The 17,290-nt window shown below is 39.6% G+C and overlaps 1 protein-coding gene across 1 annotated transcript in view; it reads right to left on the bottom strand.

Annotated features, from left to right (window-relative positions):
- Positions 1-1,995: 1,995 nt before the first annotated feature.
- ANOS1 (anosmin 1) overlaps positions 1,996-17,290 on the bottom strand; it is a 99,890-nt gene continuing 84,595 nt past the window's right edge. The window contains exons 9-14 of the mRNA XM_082220088.1: positions 14,687-14,830; positions 8,905-9,002; positions 7,529-7,700; positions 6,845-7,065; positions 6,569-6,707; positions 1,996-6,122 (exon numbers count right to left, since the gene is read on the bottom strand). Of these exons, the coding sequence (XP_082076214.1) occupies positions 6,064-6,122; positions 6,569-6,707; positions 6,845-7,065; positions 7,529-7,700; positions 8,905-9,002; positions 14,687-14,830 (833 nt within the window). The 3' untranslated portion in view covers positions 1,996-6,063. The remainder of the gene's footprint in view (positions 6,123-6,568; positions 6,708-6,844; positions 7,066-7,528; positions 7,701-8,904; positions 9,003-14,686; positions 14,831-17,290) is intronic.

The following is a 17,290-nucleotide window of genomic DNA, read 5'->3' as shown; positions in this document are numbered from 1 at the left end:
GTCCAATGCTACAAGGTTTTAGGGGTGACATGTTTGTCCAAACACTACCATCACTGCCATCAAGAAGACACAACAACCCCTGCTGCCATCCTAAAGGTATAAATTTTAAGCAGGACTGCCTACCTGGCTCTTGCTTCAAAGGGTTAGTCCCCTCTGTTTCCAATAGCATAGCTGCATTAGAAACATGTATGGGGGGAAAGCGCTTGTAAGAAACACCATTTAAATCCAAAGATGCCACCTTGATTCAACTAACAGCTCCATAAAGGACCTGAAAAATTATCTTAGCATTGAGAACTTTAATAACAGAGGCAATAGAATATGGTTACCAGATGTCCCCGGTTCCTGGGGACAGCCCCTAGATCCACCAATCTATCCCCGGGCAGAATCCTGCCCCCCCCGGAATGTCCCCGGATTTAATGTAATGTCCCCAGATTAATCATATGCCTGAGGACTTCCAGAGAGGGAACATGGCGGGCACATGCAGGCTCAGTGGCAGCCTCAACAAAACCTCGATGCACCTCTGGCTCACGAGGAGACCCTCTCAGAGCCCGAAGAAGTTATCCAGTACAACTCCAGAGAGGGTCTCCTCAGGAGCCGGAGGTGCAGTCAGGCTTTGCTGCAACTCTCCTGTCTAACAGCTGAGGTGGGAAAAGAAACCTCCCTCTCCCTCAGCTCCCTCTTAAACAGCCCTGCTCCTCCTGCTTGCTTGCTTGAGCTGGGTCTCTGCTGCTTGCTCAAGAGGAAGAAGGAGCACTTTTTCATGCCTTTAAAGCCCCCTTTGCTGCATTCTGCCTGCTTGGGAGCTGAGCTACCAAGCCTGCATAAAGAAGACAGAGGCTGTTGCTTCAAAGTTAAGGGGGGGGGGAGAGAATTGTCTTGCCTCTTTTGTTCCATTTTGCGTGTTTGTGAGCTACATTGGACTGCCTTCCCTCCCTCCCTCCTCTCTGTGTTACTGTCACCCCATTTTTTCCTCCTCACTCATAAACTCTTCCCAATTCTCCCGTAGTCTTTTCACACATTTGGTTCCCCAACCCTATACATCATTATGTGCTGCATGTATGCGCTGCTTCTTCATTTTTCTTCCCTTGCACCCACCCCCACTAGCAAAAAATAAAAGGGGAGGAATGTTTTGTGTTTATTTTGGGGGGTCTTTATTTTGGGGGGTCTCTCCCGTTCCCTCCTTATTAAAAATGAACCTTGAAAAATTAAAAGGAACCTTTAAAAATATTAAAGGAGGCTACCTCTGCTTGCTTGCCTCCCTCCCCTTTGATAAAAAGGGAGATATTGGTGGGATGGGGCTTGGGGGGTACCTTCTGTGTCACAATAGCTGTAAATGGAGCAGGGAAGCCTTATGTTCTTTTAAGCCGAGGCTGCTTGAGTTGAGGTACCTCCATTGCAGGGGGTTGGCCTAGATGCCCCTCTGAGGTCCTTTCCAAATCTGTGATTCTGTGATCATCCCACAGTCATATTCTCAAACTCTGCTTCCAACTCCATCCCCCAGGTTTCTCTCCTCCTCCGGACTTCTCGAGACAGCAAAACAACTGATATATAGATGTAATTATGGATGATAAAACATGTAATTAAAAAAAAAAAAGTGTCCCCGGATTCATTGAAAAAAATCTGGTAACCATACAATAGAAGAAACATAAACTGCCGTGGAAGACACATAAATTGCAAACTGGTTAGCGGGAGTTTCCTGAGAAGCAAAGAATGTGTGTAGCCCATGCACACCACCTTTCAAGTTTCTTTAAGAAAACAGCAAACCAAGTGAGAGCAAGAATGCCTTCTGCCTAGTGCTGCACAGTTGTTTAGAGCAGGGTGTGGGTATGCTGAATTTAATCCTCCCTCTCTACCCTAGATGCATTAGACTAGAGTATAAAACAGGGGCTATGAATGACCAGCCCCATGCATAGGTCATAATCGCAACCACTCTCTCTAGAGAACTGTGGTTATAGGAACTTTGACTCAATGAATTAACAATTACATGAGACTAAATTTCTATATAGAAGGGTAGTTTATTACTTAAACTTATGTACAAAATCTAAACATTAAAATAATGAGGAAACAGCAGCCTATTTACATTTCTTTTTACAAAATGTTTTTACAAGGATTATTCTAAGTAACATTGACACACACAAATGAACCATCTTTTGTAAAACATATATAAATAAATACTGACTTTTAAATGACTGTTGTAAAAACATGATTTCTACAGCCAATTTAGTTAACAGATAAGTAGTTTTGTTATCTCCACACTACAATATAATTACATAAAACAGAAAAATATTTTTACATATAGAACCTCTATTAATTACTTTTCAAATTGTACCTTACCAATATATTCAAGAGAGGTAATACAGCTATAGACTTCATGCCTATAACTGAATTATGAGTTTTGGCATGCAAACCATATAGAGCCATCAACATCTGTAGGTATTAATTTACTAATTTAAATAAAGTTTTAATTTTTTTATAATAAAAAACATGCAACAACATATAAGCATCATATTCCTGGTTACAATGTGCAAGTGTATATGACATTTATAGCAACTTGCATGTCCACAGGTATCAATCAAAGGTTTAAGAACACTTAACAGCCACAACAAAAGGATTAAGGAAAAGGATATGTATTCTGAAAATAAATAAGTTAGTATTTACTGGTATATCACCTTTTTTGTCAAGGGCAATACATTGGAATAAAACTATTTGGGCCCTGACCCTATATTCTTCAAGATCTGGTTGAAGGCAGATGATATTCTTGTAGCTAAACTCATCCCTACACAGACAAGCCCTGGCATAATGATATAACTCAGTGATTTCAATGCCGTTTAAGTATCTATTTAACTGTCAGAACTGCACAGATATCAGCTGAAGTTTTACTCTCCATGCTCATGGATGTTCACTGATACATGTGATTAACTTGATTACTTGCAACTGATTACATAAACTGATGCTATTGAACAGCATTGGCCACATTCACATCCAACACTCTACCATAGTTTAGGGCTAAAATCCAAACTGGAGAGATTAGGACTCAGCATGTATGTGGGTTTTTGTTCTATCTATTGAACAGAAAGAAAAAGCATTACATGAAAACTGAATGCATACAAGCTGTTCTCAGTCCCTCAATATTTGGAAGCTGTCTCCATATAACTGTGTTCACCATCCAGGTGATATGAAATGGCACAAAAGCTATATATGATTGCAATGCTTGAAATGTAATGGCTGCTTCATAGGTGTTAAAATCTTCTCCTGGTACTGTGGTGAAGTGATGAACACATGTAACCTCTCTGAAACAATGAATTGTATTTGCAACAACAAGTACAGAGTTGTTGCTCAAGTCCATAAATGCCTAAGGAATAATTCAAGGACATCTGCCTAGTAAGCCTTAGAATGTTGCCTCCACACTTTGTTTTCTAGCTTTCTTTATAGAGTGGCTTACTTTAAAAAAAGAAAAGAAAAAGAAAGCTAAAAATCCAGGCCTGCTGCTGAGGGTGGGATGAGAGAATGAACATGAAGATGAACTAGGCATTGTTCAGAATTCTACACCCTCCCATGAACTTAATCCACTTTCGGATCCCCTGGCAATTATGGTAGGGTTGCCATATTTCAAAAAGTAACATTCCTGGCACCCACAAAATTTTCCCTGCTGTCATTTTTACACCCAAAAACCAGAATATGTCAGGAATTTTCCTGACGTATGGCAAGCCCAAATTATGGGAACTACTTTCAGATGTAGTTCAGATATTCTTTATTTATAAGTACTGGAAAGCGACACCCCATAATCAAGTTTGACTGGACTTAACCATCCATGGGTCTTTTCCCTTTCCCTAGATTTTTATTCTTCTCTATGAATACAGAGCTTAAAATGAAGGGCTAATGAAGACTCTTTAAAAACAAAAAAACAAAAAAAAACATGTGTGCTTAGATTTTATTTTTTTAGAAGATAAAACATAAAAATATGAAGGAAAATGTCTTCTAGGGCTTATCACCAAAATCAGAACTGCGCATTCATTAACATGCAGGATATCTAGAAACTTTCTATCAAGCATGTTGATTTATGCTTACAAAGCAAAATGGGCAAGAGAAAAATGATTAACTGTAAATCTGAAGGCGTCACCCTGTACTATTTTGCTGAAAACATGTGGAAATTATTTAGGCTAATAAAGTTTGGCTGTGGTGCTTCATAACACAGTAAAGGAGGTTTCGTTTAAAAAAATATATTCAAAATCCTCTGAGGTGTTGCTTAGTTCAATAAAATGACATCAATATTTGAATATTTAAGAACACATGTAATTCTAACAGCTTCATCCTGAGGATCATGTGTATTGGAATTTCTACATAAAGCTCTCTCTGTATCTGCTTCTATGTTCATTTACATTAGAGGTGGAAAACCTCAGGCCTCTCTATCCAGCCCTCAGAACTCTCAATAAGTCACAAATCTTCCCAAAGTTAACACCCCTCACTGTCCTTGCTCTGCACCCTCCTCAAATGCATTTGCCTGGCTGGAATGTGTTCTTGAACTGTAATAATGTCTCTTGCTTGCCCGAGAGATGGAGATATTGGCGGAGTGGACTTCTGACTTTTTCATAACAGGAATGTAGCCTGTACAAAGGTACAAGTTGCCTAGTCCACTTTTTTCCTCTAGTCTATCCAACCACTATCAGGTGGCCTGGAAAGCTCCCCATGTGAAAATATGTCCTTCAGAGTGAACAGGGTTTTCCTTTCTCTGATTTATGGCAAGAGAACAGATTGCAACAAGCATTCTTGTGCATGCACACAAAATGCACTATTATTTAGATATTAAACCTCTTGTTTGGGGGAGGTGTAGTACCTCTGCTGTGGGACACGCCATGCTCCTTCTGGGGTAGTTTGTCCAACTTTGGTCCTCACTCTGCACTCAGCTCTTACCTGTAGGTCCTAGAAGCTGTCAGCATGTGATAGCAGCCACACCTCAGAAATGGCTTCAACTGGCCAGCTAAACCAGGTGATGGTAGCCAATGGGTCTCAAAGCCTCTGTAAGTTAGGGATTGCCCCTGCATGCAGAGACAGGCTCCAGTGGATTGAGCAGATAAGACCAATAATGGATCTAATGGTCCAAAAGGCAGTTTCTGCACATGTTGTAGATGGAAGTGAGAGGCAAATGGGGATCATCAACCTGGGAAGGTAGCCCATCTAGGAAAAGGAAAACTCTGATCATAAACCTCCACTGCCTTGCAGGCTATCTTTGGGAGAAGAAAAGGCTAAGGAGTAAACCATACACAAATCTGGAGGAGAGTCCCTAAGATGTTTGGATGGCACCTTGTACCCCTCATTCCAGCAACTTCTGCCATTGTCTCTTGGGACAGATGGATGCCAACAAACCTCTTGTATATTTCTCCTAATGCACACACATTTCTGCCAAGATCATCTGGGATTGGCAGCATTTACAAATGAATGATAATACTTTAGCTGGGGGGTTGGGTTCCCATCTGCCACAGTGCATCAAGGGTCTTCATTAAACCAATCAAAATATGAGATTTGTGGGTGGTAGCCATCTAAACAGTTACTCCGGCCCACAGAAATAGAAGTGGGAAGGGAATTTATACTGTGCAGCTAAAAGTGGTTGTGCTTGTATTGTAGCTGGAGACTGCCCTGTCAACAGATTCTGCTTCTCTTGACAAATAGTTACAGGATCTGAGATATAGTAAATTGATAACAGATAAATGTTTGTTTACATCTATACATTTAAAACTCTCTATAATACAAAAAAACCACCATGCACATAGACAGTAATAAAGACAGAAGAGTGTGAATGTCAAACAGTGTACGCTATGATGCTGGTAAATCACTATATTCATATACTCTTTAAATTTTCATAGACATTGGATGTTTCTATTTACTTGAATACCGTGATCCTTGCCTGGCATACTTCATCCTGGAGTTCATAAAACATTTTTTTCAAATGATGAGCATCCACTGAAAGCACAGACCATTTCATAGTCCAGTATAGATGCATTTTTCTGATATTTTCGCAAGAGCTCTGTTATGTTCTTTTCCAGTTAGTTAATAATCCAATGCAATTTAGTACTTTTCAGGTGGTGGCTTATAATGATGTGAGTGGTGTTGCTTCAGATGAGGTCCTATAAAGGAAAACATTATAAATCAACTATGACTGATACAAATCTGTATTAATGTTGGTAGAAGAAAAAAATATTTTCTTTTGCATTACTCTGAAGATTAAATAAGCGGGGGGGAGGTTTCTGGGCGGTGGAAGGCTGGCAGACATGTAAGCTGCTCATTGCGGCACCGATAGTTCTCCTGCTTCTTAGAAGTCTGGTGCACAAACCTGAGCCACTGAATCAAGGCCACGGTGTATGGTGAATTCTGGCAACAGGGTTTGGTTCCACCATGTTTAAATGAAACAAACAAAAATAACCTCGAGTGGGTATTCCATCAAGGTTTGTATGGGCATCAAAGTACCTGCCAGGTGTGATTTGTACCTCAGAAGGACAAATAATCTTCTAGTAAACAGATATACTACCTGGACATCTTTCAGAATACTTCACCATAAATTGTCAATACTCACTGTGTGGAGACATCAGCAAGTCAGGTGTTCGGAATGATTTTATTGTAGCCGGTCCCTCTCCACCTGTTGTCAGAACTTGTACTTCTAAACGGTAGAGGGTTGATGGCCTCAGGTTGGGAACTGTCAGTACATAATGATCCTTAAAAGAAAATAGGAGCAGTAAAAAAAAAAAAAAAGCATTAGCTAGATCAAAGATGTTCATTACAATGGTGCATATGTTATTGTCCCCTCAAGTCTTCCCTCCTATCCCACAACACAGAAGTAGCAGATACTTACTACTGGCAGTATTTGTGACTGGGAAATAATGCTGTTGGGCAAGCTGTTTTGTCTGCTCTCAGTTGTAACCTCTGCCCAAGTGACCTGGAACCCTGTCATGGGTTGGTGAAGATTTACTTTTGATATTTTCCAGGAAAAGTGCCCAGTAATGTTGATGTCCTGGACAATGAAAGAGGCAGAAAGATTCTCGGGCTTGGCCAACACTTTAGGGACAACTGGAACTGCAAAAATCACCATCACAACAAGAAGAAACAATATATTAGCATTTCTTTCGAGCTTAAAAACATAGACACATAAAAAATATAGACACACAGAATTCTTTTACTTGTTCTGCCCCTCTCTATTTTTCTGATTCTCACTTTTCCTCCCTGCATCCCTCCCTAGAGGGTTATAGGTAAGGGACAGTTCATTCTTCTCAGGGTTCTGAACTGACTGCTTGCAGAACTCTCCACCACCCCAGAGTTCCACCTGCTTTGACTTGCCAACACACCTATTTACAATGAACTCTCTCATAATTTTATTTTATTCTAATCTTTCATAATGGTTTTCAAGAGCAACCAGATTGTGTATATTGTGATTTTATGTTGTGAGCCGTCCTGAGATCTGCAGGTATTAGGAGTGATACAAATTCAATACATAATAATAAAAATAAAAATTCTGCCAGTTTTCCAGATCTCTGCTTACCTCCTTCAGTGGGGCAACTGATGTGCTTGTGCTTCTTTCCTTTAAGATCAGAACAAGGCGGAGTAGTAAAGAAAATACTTTCAGCCTTTAATTGGCCTTTGGATCTTGCTGGCTGGACTGTAACTTTGTATTTGCAGGAAAATAACAGGTCTTGAAGAATTATATAGTTTTCCTACAAAAAGATAGTTTACATATAAATCAGTTTCTTATCTTTCATTTGAGGTACCTTGCTTCAGATTAAATCTTTACTTCCACCCCTACATCAAGCTATCTATGCCAAAGTGGTTTTGATTTAGAAAACAAGATTACAAAAATTAAATGGCTAGTTTCCTTAGCATGCAGTTAAGTCATCTTCTGCTGTCCTATCCTAGTCAACGTATGCTTACCATCATCCAGATACAAACTATCTCCAAACCCCAGTTCAGAGTTTACACCACCCACCTAGCATCTGGTTATGGAAATGAAAGTTATGGCTACGTGGCATCAGCATAATGGTAGCAATTCAAATCCAAGCTACTTGATGGCATCACAGCACTCTAAAACCAAAGGACACAGAGTGGAAGAGTAGTCCTCAAACTACTTGACCATCTAGAATTTATGGGAGCCATCACAAATCAGCAAGTCTTGTTCTTTCTGATGTCTTACACAGTAGCAGCATGTGTGGCGGAGCTGCCATCCCAACACCAGCATCACTAACGCTTATCTGGAAATGGCTGGGGCATGGTGGGGGTGTAGTGAGATCAGGGCGATGTGATTGCACCAGTACAGCTATGCAGTCCTGCCAGTGTCAGGAAGGAGTTTCCATGCAACCACTACTACACACCACTACTAACCTTACATAGGCCAAATGGACAGGGGGGAAGAATGCAATTACATTTTCTTACTGCTTGCTTACAGTTGGGAATAAAGATGAAGAATATAAGTCACATGCCACACAGAATAGGTAGCTTTTGAGGTGTGCTTTGAAGATGGGAGGGCTGAGGAGGCATCATCTATTAGGGGGGACGTTCAAGACATAAAAGCAGCAAGGAAGAACAGCAGTGTCATTTAATGTAGGAGATCTTTGGCTGACTCAGGTGCTAGAGATGGAGGATTTCATGGATGCGAGCATAATGACAAACAAGGACCATAAGATAGTGTGAGGTTTCAAAAGGTAAGGACAAGGAGTCTGTGCTAGATATGGAAGGGAATAGGTATAGGATGATAAGTGCGATAACAGGAGAGGTAGGTTTCCTCTGTTGTGGCTCCTCTGAAAACAGCGAGAAGAATTGGATGCAATGGATTTTTTATAAAGATTGTTTCCATACCCCCATATGTTCTTTATTAAGATACCCCTCTTTCTATTTTCAATTTTTGATTACTAAAGTTCTACTTACATATGTTATACCACTGGATTTTTCAGACCCTTTTGTATCATTGTGCAAACAAGACTCTGGGAACCATTGGACATGATATCTGCTCCTGCTGCTGGCATCTTAATGGAACAAAATAGGAAAATACTATTTACACGTTAAAATAACTTGCAACTTTTAAAAAATCACTGCCAGTCCCTCATCATTCATAAGTATTTCATAATCTCAAGTACAAAAAAGGAAAACATAAGCAAGTAAAAAGGACACAGCTAAGCCAATACATAATATAGCAGAAATGTAAGAATCAGTTGTTATTTCCACAGAAGACAGAATAGCCTTCTCTTGCAAAATATTTGGTGAATAATCAAAGGGAGTCTGTGCAAACTTTCTAACTTGTTATACATTCAGAGCATTGCGATGCAGCTCCACACAAGACCTAAACAGATAGTGAGAAGGAACCATTTGCTTCATGTTCTCATTGAAAGGTTGCATGCACCCATGTTATACCCAAGAAAGAAACATATTTCAATTTCTTGGTGTGGAGGACATTCTAAAAAGAATACTGCTTTTATATCTCATTAGTAGAGAACAATATGAATGAATGAGCATTCCTATTGATTCTACAAAAGCAAAAACCTTAAGAAGGCCTGAGTCAGCAATCCTTGCTTAAGGGAATACTTTAATTAAGATCAGTATCAGCTGCATGAAATAGGGAGAGAGAGAGAGAGAGAGAGAGAGAGAGAGAGAGAGAGAGAGAGAACTTTCTTGTGATGACACTCACTGGTATGGAATACTAACACCCATTTTTTAAATGTCTACCTCTTTTTTGCTGCTATTTTACAATGGCACCCTCATTTTGTGCTGGTGCACACCCAATATATGTGTACCAACAGCTCAAAAAAAATTAACCAATAAACCAAAGGTGTAATACTTTATTCCTGTTTTTCAGTGTTTTTTATTATTGTTAGTTGGACATTTATTTCAATGCAAGATTTCACAAACATAATCATTTCTGTATTAGGTCCTGTTATTACAATTACTTCTACATGAGGTGACCATAAAAACAGCCTGCCCATGATGACCTCTAGGTGTTTCTAGTCTTAGATGGCACAGTGATTTGTGCATGTTCTGCATGTGTGGCCAAGCATCAAATTCAACTTGTTGCACTATAGGCCATATTAAGGTAGACTTCAGTTGCATAATGATGGGGTGAGCTCAGCTCAAGACAGCATTAGATGATCTATTTTGTCTTATTCAGTATAAGAAAGCTGCCTATGACACAGGCACAGTTGCCCATGAACAGGTTCTTAGTAAACAGCAGACTAAGTACTGCTTGTTCCACTGTGGTTTGGAATCTGCCACATCAATGAAAGCCATGTGTAAATCATGCACATCAATCAACAAGCAATGCTTGCTCTCTAGCTTGTTATATATTTCCAGTGCAGTCCTTACTGTTGAACCAAGGTTTATTTATTAGCTAGCACCCTTTCCATTTGCTGAAAATAAGACTGGACAAGTTGAGTGTAGGACAGGAGATTCTCTACATGTATGCATGATGGTTGTGGTACAGTGCTGATCTATGGTGGATTTTGCTTCATTAAAAACCCAGAGATAAAGTTTACCATCCAACCACTACAAGTATTCAGATGGGAAGAGCAGACATTGTATGCTACACTGAGAAACTGCAATCATTCTGAGATACTCATATATAACAAATCACCCGGGGTGTGCCTGAGTATAGTACACAGTTTCATATTAAGTGTGAGCAACACTTATCATTAAAAGGTAATTGTGTTGCCCCAGACACTCCATGTGCAGCCTTTGGGGAAAACAGTGAATGACCCAAAGGATAATAAAATAATCAGCACAAAACGAAAATATGCATCCCACATTTGACGTAACTTGGCTAACCTCATGGTGACTGGGGGGGGGGGGAGCTAAATAGCTCCTAGAGTGTTTGAATATAAGTACTCACAAAACTGAACATCCCTATTGAATACTTGAGAGCAGTATCAAGGTGAGCAGGGCAGAAAAAGAAGGTGGTAGTAGCAGCAGATACTCCCATAACCTCAGCATGTGTCTTCTCCCACAGGGGCTGTGGCTACTAGTCTCAGAGTCCTTATGGCAAAATGACCAAAAATATTCTGGGAGTGCTCTCTCCACCATCCTTGCTGCTGCACATAAGTTGCTGGGCTCTCAGGAAACAATCAAAGAGTGAAGTGAAGGAAGCAGAATTGGTGATCCACAAGTACCTTCAAGTTTTTTGTGCACATCAGAACTGTCCTTTCAGAAATACTTGATCCCGTTTTTTGCTTGTGCATCCCCAATAGCTACCCAATTCTCCAGACTGCCTCCAAAATCTCATGGCTTTCATAAGCACTAGATTTCTCATGCCACTTCCTTCCACCTAGCCCAGCACCAATGAGATCAGAGGGCCAAGGGTGAGAAAGCTTCTTACTTTAAATGGCAAAGTGATCACAATTACTGCAGTAAGTACGAACCGATTAAAGCCTTTAAAAATTAGGGGAAGAAACGTTTTACTTTAAAAGCTTGCGGATATTGACACTGAAAGGACTTAGAGGCTTCTCATACAAATGTGAAACTCCCAATTCTATATTCATCAAACAGTGGAGCAGAGAGGGTGACATGAGAAACTTTAATTTTAGCAATTTCAGTACTGCACATGACCCTAATTGTCACATGCAGTTAATCATCTCAGGATGAGAGTTGAGTATGCATCTGTTCCTGGCAACATACTCCCAGAGTTGTCAGCTCCCAGTGCCAAAGAGTTAAAAGCATTTGAGTAAGTTCCCCTGTGTTACATAAATAGCACATAATTTCTAATTTCACACAGCTAAAATGGCCAAAAAAATGCAGCCGCAAGCACCCCCCACCCACCCACCCCCTCATTGACAAGGGTTGAATTCAGGCTGTTTGTGGGATCTCCAGCATTTCTCTAATCCCGGCTCTGTGTCAAAAGGAGCAAATGAAAGACATCTTTTATTTTTCCAAAACAGAAACCCATTGTCCTCACCTAATTGCTATATACTTCAGTGACAATTATACCTAAGTAAATCATGAATATTTCCTAAACTTTTTATACTACCTCAGGCATGTGTCTATTCATGTTAATACGCATCCCAAAGTGAATGTATTACAGTATTGCTATCATAAAAACAGTATTTCAGGCTTAATTTCATTTTAAAATGTGATTAAGATTTTAACAAACTATTCCAGATACTGCATTCTTTGCATTCCACAAATGCTTTCAGGCAGTGTGGCATACTGGATAGAGCACTATATATGTGAACCTGGCTTCCAGAGATTTAAATCCCAGCTCAATAATTAACTCGCTGGGTGGCCCTGAATAAGTGACATACTCCTAGATCCCTGTATGTGAATAGCAACAACATTAGTCACTTACAGCTCATATAAGGGGGAAATAGTTTCTTTAAAAAAAGAAAAAAGGATGTTGTCTATTACAATATACTCAGTGAAGTCACATAAAAAGGAAGATTATCCCGAGGGAAAATAGCCTTGCTCTTCAAACATCACTAACGGATTAACCTAAAATGACAGGAATAAGGAATAATATTCTAATTAAGTTTTTATTTTGTTTTTAGGGAAATATAATATATATATATATATTTAAAGCTAGGAAGATGGCAAAATTCATTGTTGTGAAATGGATTTTAAGCAGGCAGGCAAGTCAAGACAAGCATCGCAAACCCACCATTATGTTTCCAAGTTATAAAATCTCCCACACAACAGACAGAGGTGTATGCTTAGCCCGTTATCATATTTCTCCAATTCAGCCACCTTAATCTTAAAAGAACTTTTTTCCAAGAACCAGCTACCAGATGAACAGCACTTATCAAAGCATGTAAACAGTAAGAATGAATCAAAGTCAAGGAACACAGTGCTGGTCCACTTTGGCTTGGCTCAGGGGCAGACTTTGGTAATGTGGCACCCTGGGTGATGACAAAATATGCCCCACCTCATATTTCTTATTTACATAGTATTTTCTGTACTCTCAATAGGTACTTGTATAAATATAGGAACCACCCGCACCACCCTAAATCTGGCACTGCTTGGCTAAATCCACAACTTACCGTATTTTTCGCTCTATAACACGCACCTGACCATAACACGCACATCGTTTTTAGAGGAGGAAAACAAGGGAAAAAGCATTCTGAATGAAACAGTGGATGTATCATTTTTGTGCTTCGTGCTGTGGCCACAGACATGTGATCTGATGGTGAATTTGGGGTGACCCAATGCAAAAATCCTGAGAATTCCTGTGGATCCATGCTTTGTAACCACGTTTTTGCACCATTGCAGCCCCAGGCGACAGTGGGTGCGTGATTTTTTTGGTGCAGGCTGTAGCCATGGACATGCTATGTGATCTGATGGTGAATTTGGGGTGACCCAATGCAAAGATCCTAAGGATCCATATGGATCTATGCTTTGTAACCACATTTTAAGTGGGGAGCGAAGGAAAAACAAAGAAGGGACATGAGAGGGGTGTGCAGAGAAGCAGCTGGCTAAGAATGCAGGAGAGGGATTTAACAGGAGGGAGGAAAGAAAGGCAAAAGTTTCTCCCCACCCAAGCCAGCCATATCTCTCTCTCTCTCTCTCTCTCTCTCTCTCTCTCTCCCTCCCCCTCTCTCTCTCCCTCTCCCCCAGCAGCACCGAGAGGAATTAGAACTCTGCTTTCCCCTCTGCTTGCCTGGAGGGGAGGGGCTTTCCCTGCTCTTTGTTCCGTTTCAGCAAACACAGCAAGGAAACAGGGAAGGGTGGGCAGTAAGACCCTGAGGCAGAATGCAGGAAAGCAGCCGCTTCCTCTTTTCAGGTTTCCCTTCTCCGTGAAGCGCGATTTGATTTTTGCCTGATTTTTCGGCTCCAGGGACCACACATTCGCTCAATAACACGCACAGACATTTCCCCTTCCTTTTTAGGAGAAAAAATCTGCGTGTTATAGAGGGGAAAATACGGTAGTTTTAAAACGCTTCTATAATTCAATCACCGAGTAGAATTGTTCTACTGCTTAATTAAATCTGCATTTTAGTTTGCATCACTTTATAACAGCTTTAGCTTTTATAGTGCATATTCGATAGTACAGATAGCATTCAAGGAGGAAGCACATTAAACATGCCTCCAATTATACTGTATTTTGATAGAAATGTATTGGGTTCTGCCCAATGCCAGTCCTACTCAGAGAAAATCCATTGAAGTTAATGGACATGACTAAGTGAGGTTCATTAATTTTAGTGGGTTTACTCTGAGTAGAACTTAGTTGGCTACAACGCTTAGTTTTCTATTCTGAGTTTTACAACTAAACATATACCCTAGTTAACTCCGTAAAGAATCACATCAAAACACAGAACCTTTCTTTCTGTTGAGGCAGGACAAAGCTTTGTTGTAGGCTGCAAAGGGGTTTCCACAAAAGGTCCTATGATTGGTCTCAATACAACATCTCAGTCACTAAATTTGCACTAAATTGCTGGAAAATATGGCAGGTCGGACAGCTGGATTAGTACCCAGCCCACTGAAAAGGCGGGGACAATGCAAATATAAATAATTCAAAAGGGTACTGTAGTTAAAATGTGGTTCTGTGACTTGTAATTCAGTTTCTTCACATGTAACGAAGAGTATATTTAGTCCACAACTGCTCTCATCACAAATTCCCAGAAGATTTTATTATCCTTCTCCTAAAATGCCAATCAAACTTTGTACATCTAGCAGAAGTCCTTCTGTAGTTGGGTCACCATGAACCTATCTGGATTTCAAATAGATTTTTACCCACCTTCTGTTTTCTTCCAATAGACTTTCACCTGAAGTTGATCGTCTTGATAAAAAGGCACTCCGATTTCAAGAAGACGAGTGGGTCTTCTTCCTTTAAAGGATGGGGCAGCATCAGTTGCTTTCTCAGCTATAGATACCTGTTCTTCTGCAAAACAAACGTCAGTGGGAAATTTGTGTTTTCATTGGTGAAGGGCATTGCTTTGATTTCATTGAATTCACAGGATATTGCAAATTATTCCATAAGTGTAGGGTTTTTAAAAAAAGAAAAGTACACATACTGTAAGACATCCCATTAAATTACAATTCCCGAGTTCCTTGGGGAAGAGGAATGATGTAGAGAGTTGTGGTTAAAAATGGTATAAAAATGTGGTGTAGCTATATCCTAAGAATCAGAAATTGCCCCTTTCTTAAGCATCTGGATTTAACTTTTTTAGACAGCTTCGGTCCCATTCAGGGCTTATCATATTTGAAGAGGTCAAGATCTGGCATGAGCCACAACTGAAAACTACATGCAACCACTTTTAAAAGCTGCTCAGCCACATAAAGACATTGTTGGAGCATGCCTGAGAACATGCACATTTGGGGCGGGGCATGCCCCCACTTCAGACCCAATATTTTGGGGAGGAATCTCTACAAATGTAGATTAAATATAAACACACAAGACTATGATCAAACAGTACTACTATTTATTGCCAGTCCTTCCTTTTCACATAAATAATGAACTGGAAAAAATAAATCACTTTTTTCTCCTCTCAGATTCACTTATTTTCTGCTTCTTTCTCAAAGAAGCCAAAAATTCCCTTGGAAGATCATGAAATATATTCATAGCCAAAGTGAATCAAAATGAATTGCAGCCATTATGAATTCATATTATTCGAATAGTTGAACATTCAAATAAATGCAATATTTGGCTAGGCCTTATATAGAGCCAACCAAAGCAGTAGTTAGTAAAACGATAAGTTGTATATACAAGAGCCAATCCAAAAAATATAAATTAACTAAACTGGAACAGAATATGTGGGGGGAAACCTCAAAGGTGAAATGGACAGCAGACCTCACATAACTACATTCTCTGCTATTTGCTGAAGAAACAGGAAATATTAGACAGCCCTAAAGCAGTGTTTTTAAAGTGAGTTGTAGTGATAACTCTATCAGTTCTGTAGATTACATAGGAGAATGTGTTACATAGGAGAATGTGATTCACGAACACATTTTAAGGTAGAATCCCTTTAAACGAGTTACAAAAAAAAATCCTAGTTAAGCTAATCTAGGACAGTGGACATGCCAGTTTCTCATGAGCTAACTATTAAAATGAAGCTTTACAAAGAAGGTCACCTTAAACCCATCAGTACCACCACCTGCCAAGATTGTGTCACACAAAAGTTGTTTAATAATAATAATAATAATAATAATAATAATAATAATAATAATAATTCTAGACTACCTTCACAGGGCTGTTTGCAATATAAAGCACACTGTTAGTGTCAAGACTACAAAGATTAGACCTCTGCTTCTAAACTGCCAATACAAAATATAAAAATCAATTGGGGGTTGATGGGACAGATAACACATTTCTCAGAAATATGATCTACAAAAGAGGAAGAAGGAAAGTCAAGAAAATATTAAAAGTCCCAAAGTAGCTGAAGGTGTGAATTTAAAACTAGCTGTGGTAACGGAAAGAGCGAGTGAATATAAACTGCTGAAACCACAAAATTCACATGAGCAGATTAGGGTAACTGAAGCTAGACTGGCAAAGATTTTGTACACTGCAAATTGAATATGATATGCAGCAGAGAACGGAAGCTAACTATCAAAAAGTAAAAATGTAACAACTACTCTTTTTCTCCATCACTTCTAATGTGCGTAGGGAAACTAGATGAAGTTTCAGAAGTTGGACACACTTAACATGTACAAAAAGAAACTGTATTGATGGTGACCACCTAAACATCAAACATTTTAGCCAAGAAGATGAACAAAGCAATTCGATTTCAGCTATTTAACCTTACATAATGTATTTCCTGAAATCCCTCAATAAATAAATAGAACTGAGACTGGTGCTTTACAAAAGAATGTCCTCAATATATTGACTGGGAGACAAGACACATACAGAAATGAACTCCCTGCCGTACATCACCCAGGGCTGCTTCATAAATTATAGAAATTAGCATTATGGAACTCTTTGTATAACATGTGTCCTCACAGTGTCTCTCATAATACATAACAGTTATGCTCATGCTTTTGCTGTCTGTACACTGTAGATAATTATTAATTATCTCCTGCCTCCTTGCAGCATTTAAATTGGCTCCGCATGTGTACATGCTATAGGAACTGAAGACCGATACTGGCTCTCATGGGACAACCACAAACTATAAAAAGAGAATAATATTTCACATATTCCCATGTGTAAGTACTTCTTAGTGCCTTCCATTTAGCTAACACTGGACAACATATAATCTATGAGCCAGATACATAATGTGAGCTAGACATATAACACACATAATTTTTACCCAACGCAGAGATTCTTGCTGGAACTCCAAAGAATCTAGAAGAACCACACAGGCAGACCAGATTCCAGACTTTACCACAGAATCAGCACTGCCGTGGG

Source organism: Podarcis vaucheri (assembly GCF_965113315.1).
Source record: "Podarcis vaucheri genome assembly, chromosome: 4".
NCBI lineage: Eukaryota > Metazoa > Chordata > Lepidosauria > Squamata > Lacertidae > Podarcis > Podarcis vaucheri.
This window is presented reverse-complemented; position numbering and strand designations above follow the sequence as displayed.